At 47.1% G+C, this 20,523-nt stretch overlaps 1 protein-coding gene and 1 pseudogene across 1 annotated transcript in view; both read left to right on the forward strand.

Moving 5' to 3' along the window:
* Positions 1-20,523, forward strand: part of ACO2 (aconitase 2) — a 50,257-nt gene that overhangs the window by 15,171 nt on the left and 14,563 nt on the right. The window contains exons 2-3 of the mRNA XM_055396195.2: positions 13,183-13,319; positions 17,627-17,885. Coding sequence (XP_055252170.1) covers positions 13,183-13,319; positions 17,627-17,885 — 396 coding nt within the window. The remainder of the gene's footprint in view (positions 1-13,182; positions 13,320-17,626; positions 17,886-20,523) is intronic.
* Positions 9,207-9,300, forward strand: LOC129537329 (small nucleolar RNA SNORA11; annotated as a pseudogene).

Consider the following 20,523-nt stretch of genomic DNA (forward strand, 5'->3'; position numbering starts at 1 on the left):
CATTTCTGGCTGCTGCTGAGGTAATAGGGGTGATATTAAAACCTAGCTTTTTCCTCCTCCTTGTATCTTACTTCTCCAGTGCCCCCCAAAGACAGTGTTGTTCTAGGAAAGTTGCATGAGAGAGGGCACCAAAGTGTACACACGGAATTGAAGGGATCAACCTGAGGTTACAGGTTTTAAATTTTTTAAAGTAAGGACACTAAAACAACAGCAAACCAAACAGCCCACGAAATCACCCTCTACTGTCACCATTATTTCTTTAAAGGACCTTTTTGACATCAAAGATACAGGAAGGCTCAACAAGGGACGTGTTTTAAGTGTAATAAATTTGACTGAAAAAATTAAAAGCTCACTCCACCGTCTTTATTTGTCCCGTTTTCCGGGTGGATATGTGTGTGTGGACGGCGCCGAGTGGGTGGGCTGAGGCGGGCCGCTGGTGCAGGAGGCAGAACTCGGCAGAGCGCCTGGGGATGCGACGCCCGGGGCTGCGGCCCCTCATTGCTTGCCTTTGATGTTTGTAAGTGACGCTTTAAAAATGTGAGTTACAGTTGACAGACAACTTTCTAATAGTTTCATGATTATTGCAAAATGATGACTACAGTAAGTCTCGTTAACATCCATCAGCATCTGTTATGTAACTTGATATTTTTAATTGAAAGCAGTCCCCAACCTCGGGGATCTAATACCTAATGATCTGAGGTGGAACTGATGTAATTAGAAATAAGGTTCACAATAAATATAATGCGTTTGAATCATCCCTAAACTATCCGGTGGAAAAATTGTCTTCCATGAAACCTATCTCTGGTGCCAGAAAGGCTGCATTAAGGAAGTGGTTTCAAACTGCCCCTATTGACCTGTTCTTGGATCATGAAATTAATGGGGTGCAAGCTGCTTTCAAAAAAATAATACAGAAAGCTAAATGGAAAAAGCCTGACCCAGAAGGCCACCTATTGATGATTTCATTTATATGAAATACCTGCGATAGACAAATCCATAGAAACAGCAGATCAGCAACTGCTAGCTGCTGGGACAGGGAGGGTGTAGAGATAGAGGAGCAGCCACTCGCTTTGGGTGGTGGAGAAGTTCTGGAATGAGACGGTGGTGATGGTTGCATGCTGAATTGTGCATGTAACAGTTACAGTGGTAAATTTTATGTGTGTGTGTGTGTGTATTTTACCACACTGAAAAAATTAGAATAAATGACAGTATACATTGCACATGTCAGGTGTGAAACTTCAGTTACACACGCTGTCAAGTACCTGCTGCTGGATCACACCATAACATGTATTTTGTGCCTGTGTGTTTTCAGTCAAAACTGGAAAGTCCTCTCTGCAAGGGTCCTTTTAGCCCAGAACATCTTATGGCCAATATTTGGATGTTGCTAGGATACTACAATGGACTTTGAATGACTTCTTCCTTCCCTGATGACTCTCCACAAATGGCATGCAATTTGGAGCAAATCACTCATTTTCTCTGTTTGGCTTTTGCATCTGTAGCCAGTGTTTTTGATTTAAAACCAAACATTATCTTGTTTGAGCCCCGAGGAGGTCTTAGCATCCTTTTCACCTCACCGGTGGCATTTTCCTGACTTCACTAACCTCTGTACCTAACGCATACAATAGCTACTTTTAACACACTACCACACTGTTCCATGTCTTTCGTATCCCACCAACTTCTAGTCTTGGGGAGAGCATTGTGGTGTTCTCGAGTCCAGTGTGGTACAACTAAGCTGTCTTCAGGTGCTTGTAGCAAATAGCGTACAGGTGTGCGAAGATGCTAGTTCTAGCAACAGCCTGGTGTGTTTACCACAAAGAATTTTGTTCGAGGGCCTTGAAGTTTGGAAGCCACTCGGAGACGGTTTTTGGCATCTAGGAACATGTTCATTGTTTGTTAAATGACAGGGATTATTCTCCCTATTTAATAATTATTTTAAAATAGTTTGACCAGGCAGGGAGCTAGTCATCAATGGAGTGTTCTGAATCTGGCTTGCTTTCTGTGACACTGTATCAGTTCAGTTCAGTCGCTCAGTCGTGTCCGACTCTCCGCGACCCCATGAATCACAGCACGCCAGGCCTCCCTGTCCATCACCAACTCCCGGAGCTCACCCAAACTCATGTCCACAGAGTCGGTGATGCCAACCAGCCATCTCATTCTCGGTCGTCCCCTTCTCCCGCCCCCAACCTTTCCCAGCATCAGAGTCTTTTCCAGTGAGTCAACTCGTCGCATGAGGTGGCCAAAGTATTGCAGTTTCAGCTTCAGCATCAGTCCCTCCAATGAACACCCAGGATCGATCTCCCTTAGAATGGACTGGTTGGATCTCCTTGCAGTCCAAGGGACTCTCAAGAGTCTTCTCCAGCACCACAGTTCAAAAGCATCAATTCTTCGGTGATCAGCTTTCTTCACAGTCCGACTCTCACATCCATACATGACCACAGGAAAAACCATAGCCTTGACTAGACGGACCTTTGTTGGCAAAGTAATGTCTCTGCTTTTTAATATACTATCAAGGTTGGTCATAACTTTCCTTCCAAGGAGTAAGCGTCTTTTAATTTCATGGCTGCAATCAGCATCCGCAGTGATTTTGGAGCCCAAAAAAATAAAGTCTGACACTGTTTCCACTGTTTTTCCATCTATTTCCCGTGAAGTGATGGGACCAGATGCCATGATCTTTGTTTTCTGAATGTTGAGCTTCAAGCCAGCCTTTTCACTCTCCTCTTTCACTTTCATCAAGAGGCTTTTGAGTTCCTCTTCACTTTCTGCCATAAGGGTAGTGTCATCTGCATATCTGAGGTTATTGATATTTCTCCCAGCAATCTTGATTCCAGCTTGTGCTTCTTCCAGCCCAGCGTTCCTCATGATGTACTCTGCATATAAGTTAAATAAGCAAGGTGACAATATACAGCCTTGACGCACTCCTTTTCCTATTTGGAACAAGTCTGTTGTTCCATGTACAGTTCTGACTCTTGCCACTTGACCTGCATACAGGTTTCTCAAGAGGCAGGTCAGGTGGTCTGGTATTCCCATCTCTTTCAGAATGTTCCACAGTTTATTGTGATCCACACAGTCAAAGGCTTTGGCATAGTCAATGAAGCAGAAATAGATGCTCTTCTGGAACTCTCTTGCTTTCTCCATGATCCAGAGGATGTTGGCAATTTGATCTCTGGTGCCTCTGCGAACATCTGGGAGTTCACGGTTCACATATTGCTGAAGCCTGGCTTGGAGAATTTTGAGCATGACTTTACTAGCCTGTGAGATGAGTGCAATTGTGCGGTAGTTTGAGCATTCTTTGGCATTGCCTTTCTTTGGGATTGGAATGAAGACTGACCTTTTCCAGTCCTGTGGCCACTGCTGAGTTTTCCAAATTTGCTGGCATATTGAGTGCAGCACTTTCACAGCATCATCTTTCAAGATTTGAAATAGCTCAACTGGAATTCCATCACCTCCACTAGCTTTGTTCGTAGTGATGCTTTCTAAGGCCCACTTGACTTCACATTCCAGGATGTCTGGCTCTAGATCAGTGATCACATTATCGTGACTATCTTGATCGTGAAGATCTTTTTTGTACAGTTCTTCTGTGTATTCTTGCCACCTTTTCTTAATATCTTCTGCTTCTGTTAGGTCCATACCATTTCTGTCCTTTATCGAGCCCATCTTTGCATGAAATGTTCCCTTGGAATCTCTAATTTTCTTGAAGAGATCTCTTGTTTTTCGTTGCATTTGATGTGTGCATGCCAGTTACCTCCATGCCTGTGAATAAAGGGTGAAGGCTGTGGCTGCTCCAGAAAGACCTGAGCCCTGGGGGGTTTCTTCCTTGATTCAGATAAATCTGTTGTGACATTGCTATGCTTTCCCCTAGACCTTTGGGGAATTAGTGGGCTTATCTGAGAGCCCGCTTGCTGGGGAGGAGTATTTATAGAATCTCTGAGCTGAAACGCACTCTAGAGAGCATCTAGTCCAGGGTTCTGAGACCCAGCTGTGTCAGAGTAACCTACACCCTTACTGATGTTTAGGTTCCACCTCCAGTGACGCTGTTTGAGAGGTCTGAGAGCCCGTAGGGGCTAGGCACCATGTCTGTGAAATCTCCCAGGTGGTTTTGAAGCATCCAGAATAATAGGCTTCTCCCATTTTATAGAAATGAAAAAAAGAAGTCACAGAAAGTCTAGGTTTTTTATCCAAGGGGACATTGTGACCCAACTCTGAGGCCAGATCTCTGGATTCCCACCCCTCAAATGTTCCTTCTTGGCCCCCACTGCCTCCTGTCACCTGGGGGATCGCACTGTCCACCAGACTACACTCAGGAAAGTGACCCATGGGGTGGCCACTCTGAGCTTGGTACCTTCCCCAAATGTTGGATTTCAGAATTGAGGTTCAAGGACAAAAATATAATGATACTAGGGAACTTTGGTTTTTTCTGCACCATCTGAAAACAGTATCACCTTGATACAAATTTGGGGAATTATAGGAGAAAATATGGAGAAGGAAATGGCAACCCACTCCAATGTTCTTGCCTGGAGAATCCCAGGGACGGGGGAGCCTGGTGGGCTGATTATAAGAAGTATTATAAAATGAGTCTTTTGTAGAAAATTTGGAAAATACAGAAAAATCAAGAAGGAAATTTAGGCCGTTATATCTAGCACATGGATTTAACTGTACCTGATGCCTTATTTAAAAGATTTTTTTTGTCATGACTTTTTACATGTAAGGAAATATAAAAAATAGTACAAATAATACCCATATACCTACTGTCCAGAGTCAAAAGTTATCAACATTTTGCCTTATTTGCTTTCTTCTCCCAAAAGTGTCTTTGTTTTTTCTCTTTCCATATCAAAATCTAATTAAAAAAAAAATTGCACACTGTACTGACGTGGCTCTTATAGTCTCTCTTAACCTAGAACACTCACTCCTGCCCACTCCTTCCCCACTCCTGCGCGTGCACGCACGCACACACACACGCGCACGCACACACAGACACACACACGCACACAGACACACATACAGACAGACACAGACACACACACACACACCCCCCACCCCCGTTTTCCTCTATGATATTCCAGGCCAGTTTCCTGTAGACTGTCCACACTCTCTATGTAACTGATTATTCTTTCATTCCCTGCATTTCCCTTAAACTGGAAGTCAGGTCCCAAAGCTTTCTTAGATTCAGTTAAGTATGTTTTGACAGGAATTCTTCCCAGGTGATGCTATCTGATCAGAAGGCACACATGTGAGGTAGTCTTGCTGCTGGTGATGCTCTTTGACCTCTGGGTTAAGGTGGTAGTAACCAGGTCTCTGTAGTGTGAAGGTACATTTTTTCCCCCCTTTTCCTTAGTAATGATAAATTCCTATAAGCTAACTTGCTGAAACAAAGGGTTTGCACATTTTTAAAAACTGGAATACTTTTGATTGTTGTCCAGATGCTCCTCACTGATCTTGCTATGTTTGCTGTATACAGTAAATATGCTTTTTCTGCATTGATTTGTCTCATCCATTTTTTCCCCCGATTACAAAAGGAACTCATGTATGTAGCATTTGGAAATACTTAGCCTAGAACATAAAAGTCCCCATAATTCTAATCTCTACAGATAATTGCTGTGAACAGTCTAAGCAGATCTTACCAGTTTTTTTTTTCTGAGCATATTTACATTTGTTAATTACTATTATTATACGGAAATGGGCCCATACCATAGTACTATTTTGCCACTTATTTTTGCCGAATGTCATGGAATTTTTTTCCTGCCAATAAAGGTAGATCTACTTCCTTTTTAAAATTATGGTAAAATACATATAGAATTTGACATTTTTAAACATTTTCAAGTGTCCAGTGGCATTAACTACATTCACAATGTTGTAAGACCACCACCATTACCTTGTTCTTTTTAAACAGCTGTAGAATGGCTTTCCTTCATGGGTGGACCAGAATTTATTCAATCAGTGCTCTATTTTTGTATAATTAGGTTGTTCTTTTAGAAACAGTAATATGGAGAATGTTCCTGCCAGTCTCTGTGCTCTTTTAAATGAGTATTTTTATGAGATAGCTTCCTGGAAGAAGAAGAAAAGTTAGTCATAAGATAGAAACATTTCACATTTTAATAGGTAATGCCTAATTGTCTTTCAGAAATGTTCAACCTGTTTATAATCTAACCAAAAGTGTCTGAGACTGGTAAATTATTAATTTGGCCTTTTAACTGTTTGTTATTACAAGGTTAACTGAACTTGCTCTGTATTCAACCTTGTTCATTAAGGAAGAACTGGTTGGTAAAGTAAAAAAAAAAAAAAAAATCCTTTGATTTAATTAACCAATGCTCATGTAACACCTCCTGTGTATCAGACCTGGTGTTCAATCATATGGGGAATTTTATTATGAAGACACAAAGACAGTCTCTCCCTTAATGGATCTTACAGAGTGGTGGAGACAGATAGCATCTCACAAATTAATGTTAGAAAGTAGTAAATGGGCATATATGAGAGTGAAGCTTTGCTTGCACTGAGAGTTCAAGAAGTTTCCCTAAGAAAGTGAAGTTAGTTTGGAACTTGAAGGATGAATGGGAATTATCTACATGAAGGGCAGTTTGGGAAGGGATGGACAGAGCTTTCTAAGCAGAAGAAACAGCATGTACAAAGGCCCAGTGGCAGAGCGCTTTAGGCTTTGTACTGGGTAAGAAAGTTTAGTGTGTTTAGTGCCCTGGAGGAAAGCAAATTCTGAGTTACTCAGAGACCAAATAGATGAGGTCGCACTGCCAGGACCCCATAAGTAGAAGGGATTTCAGAAGGATGAGAGACTTTCCAAGGTAAATTTAAGAAATTGCAAGTTGTCCGAAGGAGAGACAGAAGAGATGTACCTATAGACCTCAGCTGAGATTTTCAGAATGTCTTGGCCAGAGTTGGAAGGAAGGCAAATAACTAAGGAGAAATACTAAGACAGTTGGAATACTAAGACAGACAGAAGAGGGTCAGGAGTGTCAAAGGTCCACATGAGCTAAGGCTTCTGAAAAACGCTGATCAACCAAAAGCTGTGTTTGCAGTAAGCAAAATAAGAGGCGTGCTCTTCCGCCAATCCAGAAAAGGAGCACAACCTTGTCTAATTTTGTGTCTGTCTCCTCCGTGAAGGAAAAGAATACAATGAGCACATATTCTATGAACACACTCTGTGCCAAGCACTTAGATGGTTTCATTTAATGTTAATGCCAACATTTATCTCCCATTTTCTCTATGGGGACGCTAAAGCTTGGTGAGGCTGAGTAACTTATCCAGGGTCCCAGCAGGTTGGTGGTGCTGGATTGGGCGGTCTGACGATAGGTCTTCTGTCTGAACCATCACACCAGGCTGTCTTCAAATGGGAAAGGATAGGCTCTGTGGGGCAAGAGGGCAGCAGAATCCAGGGGAATTGGCTCATCTTTAAAGAAACAGGCCCATGCTTGCATCCTGGATTCACTGCTTATCACATGTAGGACTTGTGACTTAACCTCTTTGACCTTCAGTTTCCACATCTGTAAGATGGAAATAACAATCATCTTGCACAAAATTAGACACAGAAAATGCCTGGTGGCATAGAGCAGGTACTAAATAAGTAATGACTGGGGTCTTTTTTTTTTCTCATTTATTTTGATATTTATTTTTTTATTTACTTGGCTGTGTTGAGTCTTTGCTGCTGCATGTGGGATCTTTGATCATCCTTGTGTCAAGGGAGATCTTGTTCCCTGACCAGGGATCAAACCCAGGTCTCCTTCATTGAGAGCTGGACCACCAGGAATGTTCCTGTTCTTATTTTTATTCTAAGATCACCCATAGCCTAGTGTTCATTTTACATGTGAGATACACGTGGTCTGTGAATGAGTGATACATGGTGTCTTTGCCCTTGAGGTCAGCCTCTTCAGAGTTACATGTGACACTTCATACACTTCAAACCTCTCAGCTCAGCTCTGAAGCAAGGAGCACGGCTGAGGTTTCACCCTTTGAAAAGCTAAGGCCTGGAGGAACAGAGTGAATTGCTTAGTCTTCAGTTCAGTCGCTCAGTTGTGTCCGACTCTTTGCGACCCCATGAATCACAGCACGCCAGGCCTCCCTGTCCATCACCAGCTCCCGGAGTTCACTCAAACTCATGTCCATCGAGTCGGTGATGCCATCCAGCCATCCCATTCTCTGTCGTCCCCTTCTTCTCCCGCCCCCAATCCCTCCCAGCATCAGAGTCTTTTCCAGTGAGTCAACTCTTCGCATGAGGTGGCCAAAGTATTGCAGTTTCAGCTTTAGCATCAGTCCTTCCAATGAACACCCAGGACTGATCTCCTTTAGGATGGACTGGTTGGATCTCCTTGCAGTCCAAGGGACTCTCAAGAGTCTTCTCCAGCACCACAGTTCAGAAGCATCGATTCTTCGGTGATCAGCTTTCTTCACAGTCCAACTCTCGCATCAATACATGACCACTGGAAAAACCATAGCCTTGACTAGACGGACCTTTGTTGGCAAAGTAATGTCTCTGCTTTTTAATATGCTATCTAGGTTGGTCATAAATTTCCTTCCAAGGAGTAAGTGTCTTTTAATTTCATGGCTGTCAGCATCCGCAGTGATTTTGGAGCCCCCAAAAATAAAGTCTGACACTGTTTCCACATCTCTTTCCCAGGAGGTGATGGGACCAGATGCCATGATCTTAGTTTTCTGAATGTTGAGCTTCAAGCCAACTTTTTCACTCTCCTCTTTCACTTTCATCAAGAGGCTTTTGAGTTCCTCTTCACTTTCTGCCATAAGGATGGTATTATCTGCTTATCTGAGGTTATTGATATTTCTCAACCAAGCTAATAACATCCTTTTACTTTTTTGTTGCAGTTAGTAGATTAGTAAAACTGTGAGTGCGAGTGTTGATTTCTGTAGGACAATTGACAGGTCAGTCAGGCTGTCCCTACCCATGAAACATAAGTGATGGCTTAGTGATATTTCAGTCAGGTGGTTATTATTATTGTGGGTTGAAGACCTGGGGAGTGTCACTAAATAGGTTCGCCTGACCAAACATCCACCCTGGGGAGCCTGACCTGGAATGGGTCACATTTGTACTGAGATTTGAATGAATAGCCTGAGAGTTGTGCCTACTGTGTGTGTGGCTGACATCCACTGGGAAGGCCAACCTATGAGACCTGGGGTGACTGACCCGGACTCCTGTAGACCACAAGGGGCTGGAGGTGGACAGAAACCGGTGCTGAAATGAAGTCAAGGTTAAGGTATGTTTATAACACACCAAATAGGAATCTGGGTTATTGTGACAAGGGGCACAATACTTGTGACCTTTCTGTGAACAAACACCCAACACGTGTCTCCCTGTACCTCCACGTGGCTGTTGGCAGGACCTGTGGAACAAGGCTCAGTATTGCTTAGAAAGCTACAGTGATTGATTGAGGAGGGGTTGCCACCTAGAGCCTGTCCGGTCCATGCATGGGTGGGCCATGAGAGCTTAAAGGCTTTGAACCTCCCTTTTCAAGGAAAAGAAGAAAAATGGATTCCAACTGTATGGTATTCTGGAAAAGGCAAAACTACTTAAGCTGATCACCTTTGGAGAAGGAAATGGCAACCCACTCCAGTATTCTTGCCTGGACAATCCCATGGACAGAAGAACCTTGCGGGCTACAGTCCATGGGGTCACAAGAGTTGGACACGACTGAGTGACTTTCACTTCACTATGGAGGCAATTAAAAGGTCAATGGTTGCTAGGAATTTGGGGGCAGAAGGGAGATGAATGCACAATACAAAAGTTTTTATGAGTAGTGAAAATACTTTGTATGACAACGTAGCGGTGGATGTAAATACTTTGTGTGACAATGTAATGGCGGATGGATGTCCTTATATTTTTGTCTAGACGCACAGAATGTACAACACTGTTCACTTCATTAAAATGTACCCTCAGATGAACTGGGGACTTGATGTGTTAGTACAGTTCATCCTTGGTTAAAAAGGAAAAAAATTTAAATGACTTAGGATAGACGTTTTATCAAAACTTTTGTTTCACTGTTATATACATATATGTATTATATATGTGTATTTGTTGGATGGTGATATAAAATGTACTTTTTAGATCAAAAATGTTTGCAGGATACTGTAGTTAAGTTGTACTGGCAAATAAAGGCACAGGTTAACCTTAAGGGAAAAAAAAAAGATCAAGGTAGAACTCCGCACAGAAAACGAAGTCAGTAGTACAGTGTGGCTTGAGTGGTCAGTTAGGATGATGTCCATTGAGGTGTTAGGAGATAGGAAGTGATGCACGTGTCAGCAGTGAGGTCGACTGTCACCATCTTAACAAAGGAGGTGACTGTCCTTTTGCCCTCAGCCCAGGCCATCGTTGGGCTGTTGCAGAATTTAGAAACACACCATGTAAAGGAAGAGTTGAAACACTCAGGGCTACCTTTGGCCTAGCAAAGAGGAGATTTAGAGAATATGATAGATCCTGTCTTTAAAAAGCTGAGGAGGATCCCACCCTCAGCTGAGTTGCTGATCTGGGTTGAGCTTTAGGTTTATGTTGTTGGCCATGTCGTGTGGCTTGCAGGATCTCAGTCCCCCAACTAGGAATTGAACTGGGGCCCACACAGTGAAAACACCAAAGTCCTAACTGCTAAGATATCCCAGGATTACATATTTTTAACAATCTCAGGAGATTCTGTTGCATCTGAGGCCTGGGAAGCAATGTCCTGAGGAAGAGAGGTTGGGCTTATTTCATATGGTCTGAGAGGGCAGATCCCCAACTGAAAAAGTAGATTGTGCAAGGAAACAAGAGTTTGGCTGAATATTTTGGGAGAATATTTTGAAAATTTTCAACAATGGATTGGTGGTTGTGTGGGATGATGAATTCCTGGTGTTGGAAGGGGTCCAGATTTTAAAATAGATATCTTTCTAGAAGAAATGACTTTAGAAGAAACAGGCTTCCTAAAAACTCTTTCCATCCTTATTAATATATAAACCTGAGTCATCTGATGTGGCAATTTAAGTTAATTAAAGTTGATAAAAAATTCCACTCCTCAGCCACACTGGGCACACTTCACAGTCATGTGTGGTTGGCGGCTACCATGTTTGACAGTGAGGATCTAGAACACGTCCATCAGAGCAGAAGTTCCTCTTGGGCAGTGCTGGCTGTTGGGAACAGATGTTTGCACATGGTTGGTAAGTGAAGCATATCATGATTGAGGACGGAGCATGTAGGTGATTGAGTTATTAACAGTGCAGAGTTTATCCCCATTTTATAGGCAGCGCTTCGGGGGAGGGCTTGGGGCATTAGCAGAATGTGGGTCAGTCAGGCTGGATTGGGTCCTGGTGGCTGCTCTGTGGCCTCAGTCACTCCATGAGGGCCTTAGTTGCCTCACTTTGAAAATAGGCTCATCATCGGCACCACTTCACTGGGTGGCCATGAGAATTTGATGGACGTGATATACGTGGAGTGCTTAGCACAGTGCTCATCTCACCAATATTCCTTTTTTTTAAGCCCAAAGTTATAGTCTACATGAACATATTGTTTTGTCCTTTTTTCCCAATCAGAATTATTACCTGCCACTGTGGGGTCCCACATTCCTCCTTGGCACAGCCTGCTGAAAGACCTTTGGGACTTGTCTGGATGTCCAGTGGTTAGGACTCCATGCTTCCACTTCAGGGGACATGGTTCGCTCCATGGTCAGGGGACCAAGATCCCACATGATGTACTGCCCCCCCCCAAAAAAAAAGCCCTTTGATTGGAGGATTCTTCACCCAATAGAAGGGCTGGCAGTAGAGTCCCTGGTGGATTTTGAGCTGGAGGGCAAGTGGACCTGAAGTCTGCATTGGGAGGTCACTCCTGCTGTGCTGGGTAGGGGTTGTGCTGTTTCCTAATGGGGTCTGCTCTCCTCACTGGGTGACCTGAACAGGGAGTGACCGCTACGCACTCGTGTTGGTTCAGATGCTGAGGTCAGCAGGGTTTGGTATCAAACATCCAGGTGACTTACAGAAGGGAGCCCGGGACGGTGGCCTGAGCTTTGCCTCTTTCCTTGCCCAAGGTGTGAGCTGCTAGACCTGGAGCCCCACTGTTCTTTCCCTGTCACTTCACTGGGTTTGTTTATTCTTCCTTGGTCCTAGTGCACCCTGTGAAGTTTGTCATCCAGTTTAAAATGAACTAATAAAGACCTGACAGCTTAACCATCATTTATCTGCTGCTGCATTAATAAGTTGTTTCTCCCAAACTTGAAGGATTAAAACAACAGTAAACATTTCTCGCTCCTAGTTCCTGTGGGCCAGGAATTTGGGAGCATCTTGGCCGGGTTGTTCTGGCTCTGATTCACTCAATAAATTGCAGTCCAGATTGTTGGCCAGTCCCCTGGTTATCTGAGGCTTATGCTTTGGCTGGAGCACTTCACCTGCTTATGAGATGGCACGCTTACCTGCCTAGCAGGGCCATGCTGGTTTTTGGCAAGTGGTCTAGTTCCTCTCTAGGCAGGCCTCTCTCAAGACTGCCTAAATGTTTTCACAGCATTGGTGTCTTGCCTTCGAGCAGTCAGAGGGAGCCGGGTGGAAGTTACCCTTTTTATGACCAGAGGCCCTGTAGCAGCATTGTGCCGCGTTCTGGCCAGCTGTAAGTCTGCTGTGTGTCCCAGGGGAGCAGGGTTAGCCACCACCATTTCAGGGATGAGGAGACATCCGAAGCTCATGTGCAGGTTTTCCTCACTAATTTTTCCATCTATTCAGCTGTTATTCAATCTCTAATGTGCCAGGTAGTCCAGATACAGATAAATAAAACAAATAAAGTCCCTCAAGGGACTTACAGAGCAGGTAGGACAGCAGGTACTATTTGGGTGGTGCTCTAGAGCTCAGTGAGAGCCTCCACACACGTTCCCGTTCTGCCTTCCCAGTGGCAGCTGTGTGATCACTACAGCCGGTTGTGCCCTCATGGTCCATCTCTTCTGGCCCTCAGATGATGGGGGATTTTCTCAGGTGGATAGAACTTGATTTTGTGCCTATAAATAGCCATTGTGACTATAAATCCCTTGCACTTTCTCCTACCACAGGCTGTGTTCCTGGTGTCTGCTGTATCATTCCTGTACTCAGGTGAGGAAACTGAGGCTGCAGTCACCGAACAGCTCTTGACACTGTAATTCCTTGCTTTTTTCACCATCCAGCTTCATCCCTTGGGGTGCACCGCCCTAAATACTCCACTGACAGTCGCTGTTGTCTTTCTTCTTGCAGAAAGCCCTGGGTGTGCGGCAATACCATGTGGCCTCAGTCCTGTGCCAACGGGCCAAGGTAGCCATGAGCCACTTCGAACCCAACGAGTACATCCGCTATGACCTGCTTGAGAAGAACATTAACATTGTCCGCAAACGGTAAGGCTGCAGGGCGAGCTGTGGAGACCACGAGAGGGGTTGGTGTTTCTGGTGTTCCCTGCCCCTCTCAGATAGTGTAGGAGGGGCTTGGTGGAGGAGGATCGTGGCAGGATCTAGGCGTTGAGGGCATAGCGGTCCCTGCTGCGGAAGGGTGTTCTGGATCACTGGTGGGCCTTCCGCCCTCTCTGCCAAGGAGAAGCCTGGAGATGTGGGCCCTAGAGAAGATCTCAGGCCCTCTTTGGTGCTGTGGCCTGAACGTCCCAGCTACCCTTTCCAGGACAGACGATTGGCACTGGGCCATTCCTCTGGGATCTTCCAGGTCCAGGGACTTCAGAATTACTCTATTTCCTCTTTGGTCCATCAGCCCAGGGGAGAGCTCAACCTTGAGACTCAGAGGGAAGCTCAGATGGGCACTCGATCATCCCTTTTTCTGGACCTTTCTTTGCCCATGTGGTGAAGTGGCAACCGTCTTGCTCTGCTGTTCTGAGTGCCAGGTTCTGGGCTGGATGCTGGCTCAGAAGAAGGGGTGGATGAGATCCCTCAAGAGGATGAGAGATGGGGGCTGGTCCTGCATATCAAGCAGCACTGCTTCTGGAGCTTGAACCACTGCAGACAGAGCTGCACGCCTGCCTGTCTGGTGACCTGGCCCTGGCAGCACGAGAGAACCAATATGAGTACACACAGAATCCCCGTTTACAGCTGACGAGCGGGCTCAGGTGGACAGGGCCACACAGTGAGTGAGTGAGTGCCTGGACCTCACCAGTGCTCTGGCCACTGCGCCACACGTGCTCCCCGTTGCCACTTTGCTTCCACCTTACCGGTATCCTCACCTCAGTTTTAAGGGTCAGGGACTATCTTAGTCTTTATCTCCAACAGCCTCCAGCATAGCATCACCTAATTACAATAAGGACCTCTTAATACTTTGGCCACCTCATGCGAAGAGTTAACTCATTGGAAAAGACTCTGATGCTGGGAGGGACTGGGGGCAGGAGGAGACGGGGACGACAGAGAATGAGATGGCTGGATGGCATCACCGACTTGATGGACATGAGTTTGAGTGAACTCCGGGAGTTGGTGATGGACAGGAAGGCCTGGCGTACTGCTATTCATGGAGTTGCAAAGAGTCGGACATGACTGAGAGACTGAACTGAACTGAACTGAATGTCCATCAGGGTGTTCATCTGATTCAGGTGGTATGAACTTTACTACTCAAAATGTGGCTCGTGGATCAGCAGTGTCGGTATCAGCAAGCAGCCCTGGGGGCTTGTTAGACATAGAGAACCTCAGGCTCCGCCCCAGACCCACTGAGGCAGAATCTGCAGTTTTCACAGGAGCCCCAGGTGACTACGTGGACATCAGACTGTGAGGAGTGCTGGCCATTTTTGAAGTTGGCTCTGATGTGCAATCAGGGTTGAAATCACTGTCCTCATCACTCTGTGACCTCGTACAAATACTTTTTCCCCAGAAACCACTATTTTATTTATTCTTAGCATTCTTACATCACAGCTTAGTGGAAAAAGAATGGATTTTCCTTTAGTCGGCAAAAACACCTCCCTGTGCTTGGGAGAAGTAACACAGAAGCTTGCTTTCACATAACTTGACAAAAGAGTCTTTACGATTTTGTCTTTGCTTCAAAAAATTAATCAAAAAACTTTGATTTAAATTTTTATTTTAAATTTTTTTGGTTTTGGTTTAAATTTTATTTGGTTTTAATTTTTGTCAGCGAAATTAACTCTCCCCTTAAAATTTTTCCTTTGCCTTTTTATTCCAACCCTGCACCAACCAGAAAAGTCCAGTCAATAACTTTGGGCATTTTCCAGATTAGTGCAGACTAGGGATGTTCCATTTTCATTGTTGTCATAGAGAAGTGGTTCTCCTTGAGGGTGGGGGTGAGGGGTTGATTTTTGTCTCCCAGGGAAATTTAGCAATGTCCAGAGACATTGTAGGTTGTCCTAACCCGGGGTGGGGTGGTGGTTGACTGTTATCTAGTGGGTAGAGGCCAAGAATACTGTCAGACACCCTGCAGTATGGAAGACAGCCCCCGCAATAAAGAATCATCTGGCCCAAACTGTCAGTGGCAGCACAGTTGAGAGACCCTTCCGTAGAAAAAAGAAGGCGGAAGTGGAGCCATTCTAGAAAGATGCTAAAGGCTTAGGATAGATGTGAGGGTGTTTCAGAGGGCCAGGGGGCCTGCATGCGGATGATTCCTCCACCCTGTGACAGAGGAGCCTGATTCTGTTCCTGGGAACTGAGTCTCTGTCATTCAGTGAAGCGGGGCGACAGATGGATATTGAGGATCCATTTTGTCATCCTCAGTTAATCCCCACAGAAATGTGATGATGAACTTGTCCTTAGCTTTTTTATACAGCTTCAGGCATTTGCTGTCAAGCTCTTTGGTTTGAAAGCCCATGTGCTATTTTTCATCGCCCCTGGGACGCAGGAAGAGGGGCTCTGCTCCGCGCACTGAGTCACTGCCTGCTCACCAGCCCGGGAGATGCTCCACTAAAGGGGGCAGGCTGTGCTCCAGGCCAGGCCTATTTTTATTCAAGTTCTCATGACAGCAGAACTGAAAGACTTTCAGAATTGCCAGTTGCTCTGCTGTTGCCCACAAAACCAGCAGCCTAGGGAACTCTTGCTCTCAGGGGTGAAGTCAACTTGGGGGTGAGGGGCTGGAGCCCAGGCCAGCAGAAGGGCCGGTCCTTGCTTCCCCGCGGGGTCATGTTGGCAACAGCAGTAGCAGTGGTGACAGTAGTGGAGCACTGGCCACAGACCGGGCTGGGCCCTGAGTTTCCAGGTGTTACTGAGAGGACAGTGCAAGGCCACCGCAGCTCCTTGCCTTCCAGCTCGTCCACTCGCTGCCTCATGACCAGGGTCAAGGTTCTTCACCTCACTGGGCTTCAGCTTGCTCCTCCGTGTTGTGAGAATAAAGTGACTTCTGTACATCCGAGTATAGATGTATACAGTGCTTAGGGCAGTGCTGGTCTAAAAGCGCCAGGATAAAACTATGACAGAAAGCAGATCAGTGGTCGCCGGGGGATGGGGGCAGGAGGGAGGGATCATAAAGGGAAAAGAGGAGACTTTGGGGTGGTGGGTATGTGCCTTGTCTCAACGTGGTGACGATTTCATGGGTATATTCATGTGCCAGAATTGATCGGTTGTGCACTTTGAATATGTACGGTCTGTCCACACCAGTTACGCCACGGTGAAGCTGCTTAAAACCGTGTGCTGCATAAGCACTGTTGTCTGTTTCCATACTGGCCCTGGACGTTAGAGGTAGGCTGGTGAGCTCCGCGGCTTATCTGGTTACACAGTGGATTTAGTAATAGGGTCAGGTCTACACCGAGAGCCTCTGACTACAAGTCCAGTTTTGTGTGTGTATGTGTGGTTCGTTGGGTATGAGTGGAACTCTGCCCGTTTGAGGAGGCCTCTTGTTTGGCTTAAGCTTGTGAGTGGCGGAAGGCAGAGTGTGAGGTCCAGGCAGACGGGCTATGCCGAGTAGGGGTGGGGGGTGGTGAGAGGTGGCCCCCACGTAGGGAGCTCAGTGTGTGGGGGGGAGGCTGTGACGAGAGGCAGCTGTACCTTCCCAGGGACCTTGATAGGAAGGGAGGGGTGGACCCCACAGGGAAACAGGGTCTAGGAACAGGGTCTCGTGAAACTGCCATCAGTTTCTGTTCTGACAGAGGCAGCCTCACCCGTCTTAGTGGGGTGAGAGCAAGCGGGGCTGATGGGGAAGGCTTTGGCATAATAGGGTGATGAGGCCTCTAGCACCTAAGGTAGAGGGCTGTGGGTGCAGGGCGAGGAGGATAGGGTGAGGGTGTCGCCGGGTGGATTCTCTGTGTCCCGGTGGGCCGACTGCATGGGGGAGGTGGCCGTGGCCCGAGAGATGTAGACGATCCAGGGTGAGACTCCGCCTGCGAACCTGAGCTTTGACCATCACTCTGCTGAGTCTCCGTTACCTCTTGGTCGTTTTACTGAATGACGAGGCTACAGTAAGGATTAAGCGATGAGACACAGATGAAGAGCGTGCTCATCAGATAATAGGACTTTAATATGCTGGGAAAGTAAATATCCTTTAGGGAAAAAAAGAAAACCCTCCCCTTCTTGTGGTGTTGTCATTCCTCAAGTGATTTTGGACCCAGTGCGTGCTAGGGGCTGTGCTGTGTGCTGGGGGTACTTGTTCGTCTCCACCTCGGGCTCAGGGTGCCCTCCCTGGTGCTGTCAAGGTTGCCTTGTACTTGAGAGGGCCTGGCTGTGGGCAGACAGGATCCTGCAGCCGGAACCAGGCAAGCCGTCCCTTTTTCCACCAGGCTGAACCGGCCTCTGACCCTCTCAGAGAAGATCGTGTATGGACACCTGGATGACCCAGCCAACCAGGAGATCGAGCGGGGCAAGACATACCTGCGGCTGCGGCCTGACCGCGTGGCCATGCAGGATGCCACAGCCCAGATGGCCATGCTGCAGTTCATCAGCAGTGGCCTGCCCAAGGTGGCCGTGCCGTCCACCATCCACTGTGACCATCTGATCGAGGCCCAGCTCGGTGGGGAGAAGGACCTGCGTCGGGCCAAGGTGAGCTGCAGGTGGTGGGGAGGCGGGCAGTGGGTGTGACGCGGGATGAAAGGCAACGCCCTTGAACGAGGGCATTGCCCCTCAGTTCTGAGGGACTCTGGTTTAGGCTTCTTGTTGTTCTCTTCTGCCTCTAAAAACACCATTTGCTCTTTGTGAAGATGTTAGAAAATACTGAGAAAACCTAGAGAAAACAAAAATCATCCCCAGTCTTAACCATACTAAAGGTACTCTTTTCAGGTCCTCTTTCTGTAATAAAACAGAGTATGAGGTAAATGGTGCAGGTAGCAGGTTCTGATCCTTGTCTCCAGTTGCTCTGGAGAGGCATCACTCGTCTTCTTGCCAGGGCCCTGGGGACCTCGGCAGGGAGGTGGGTGAACAGTGTCACCGTTGGTAAACTTGAGGCTTCCAAATTGTGTGCAGTCCCATAACTGCATGGGGGTGAGGCTAGAGCCAGACCCTTCTCCCAGCTCCCACTTACTGATAACCCCTTGTGGGCTTTCTTCTTCTGTGATTTTGGCTTAACAAGGTGCAAGGACTTGGCTGCCACACTGAACACCTTGGATTACCCTCTCTCTTCCTTAGGAAGCCAAATTCGTGCACCTTCCTCCAGGCTCTGCTGTGGTACCTTTGTGTGTGCCTGCTCTTGGCAACATGCCGTCTCTCCCAGTTCTGGGCCTTCACCCTTTCCACCCAGTCATGGAAGTGGGCCCCGCTCTTGGGGGCCGTTGGCAGGAGCTGAATGCTGGCAGGGCTGCAGCCCGGCCGGGCACAGAGCAGGGCATGCAATTGAAAGTGCTTCGTCTCCCAGGGTCGGCACAGCTCAGCAAGCCTCTCAGACCCTTGGGAAAGGCGCAGGGCAGCTTTCCCACTCAGGCCCCTTCTGCCCACTTGCTCACCGTGTCCTGGCGGCACGGCAGCCCCCTCAGCTGACAGAATCCAGCCAGCCGACCGTGGTTTCCATGTTAGAAGCAGCCGTGGCACCTGTTAACAAAACGGGGGCCTGCGGTGCTGGGGACTGGGTCCTCTTCAGCCTGAGAGATGCGTGGCCACCCACAGCAGGGCCACCCCCCTCGGAAGTCGGCCCTCCCCGACTTTATGGATTAAAATCTACCTTCTGGAGCTGAGATTCACGGGTCTCCGAACCCGATTCCTGCTCTACTTCACCCATGTTTATTGAACGTTAATTTCACGCCAGGCACTGTGCTGGGATTCAGTATGAATGTGGATCTTAGAGGCCAGTAGAGAAACAGCAGCTAAGCAGTCACGCAGACTGGTAACTGCCAGTCTGTACATTTATGCTGAAGGAAGGTGGGACTCTGGAAGACGCATATGGAGTCGGGGAGGATGTGACATATGAGCTGAGACCAGAACAGATGAGGAAGCATGTTCTAGACAGAGCAGAGTTCCTAAAAGCCTTGAGACTGGAAGAAACCTGACGCATTTGTGGAGCTGGAAGGGGGCCTGTGGGCCTGGAGCCCTGACATGGGCAGGGCAGGAGCAGGCAGGGCCTTGAGGACTCTGAGCAGGAGAGTGGTCAGATTTCCATGTATTTGTAAAGGCTTCCTCTGGTTGGAGCTCAGAGAGGCAGAGTGGTCTGTCCAGGGTCACCCAGACCACCAGAGAGGTATCTTGGCTGAGTCAGGTGCAGACAGCGGCGCACTCTGTGTCCACCTTGCAGTCTCCCCTGCCCCCACCACCGGCATAGACACAGGAGCAGGTGCGGCCACAGCCACCTGCCTCCTGCCCTCGGTACCAGTTATATCAGTGACTGATTTGTAAATGAGGAGACCAACGGATTAATTATTAATCAGAAAGAGACTGCTGTGGGGACCCAGGCTCTTTGTCTGCCACTCTTTCACTTGGGGGAACCACACGTGCCCTCAGAAGGATGTGCGTTTGGTCTGCGGTTTATTTTTATTATTACTTCTAATCTTTATTTGGCTGCGCCAGGTCTTATGTGCAGTATGTGGGAACTAATTCCTGACCAGGGCTCGAACCCAGGCCCCCTGCTTTGGGAGTGTGGAGTCCTAGCCACACTGGACCACTAGGAAAGTCCAGTTGGTCTGAAGTTTAAATGAAGGGGACTGCCTGCTTTGAGGGTGTTTCTTGGAGGGCCTAGCAGAGCCCACAGTGAGACCCTCTGCCTGTGGTCCCATCCCTTTTGTCCCTGATGTCTCACCAGTCCAGGGACATGCTTGGTCGTCCAGTTAAACGTTGGCCTCATACCCATATGCTGGGGTAGCCTTCCCTTCCCCCTGAGGAAGTTGCCTTTGAATTACAGGCATATTGGTCATGCTGTCTGTTTGGCTGAAACCTACAGTTGAGAACACGGTCCATCTGATAGTCTTTCATCTGGGGCCTATGAAACATACTGCCAAGTGTGGAGCGTCCACCACATGTTAGACAGTGGGCTCGGTGTGCTGAGTACAGTCTCTGTGAGGGCACTAGCTTTGTTCTTATCACGGCGTAGCGACGGGCTCTGGCTGAGCAGGCCTGGATTCAAACTCATGCCTTGTCTGTTTAACCCTAGGGTCTTGAGCAAGACCTCTGAGGTTCTGTTTTTGCATCTGTAAAATGGGGTTTGTTTTGGTGTGGTACCATTTCCATAGTGGGCATTCAGTAAACGTTAGCCAGGATT

This window comes from Moschus berezovskii, chromosome 6 (assembly GCF_049115385.1).
Source record: "Moschus berezovskii isolate FMDL1 chromosome 6, NW_MosBer_1.0, whole genome shotgun sequence".
NCBI lineage: Eukaryota > Metazoa > Chordata > Mammalia > Artiodactyla > Moschidae > Moschus > Moschus berezovskii.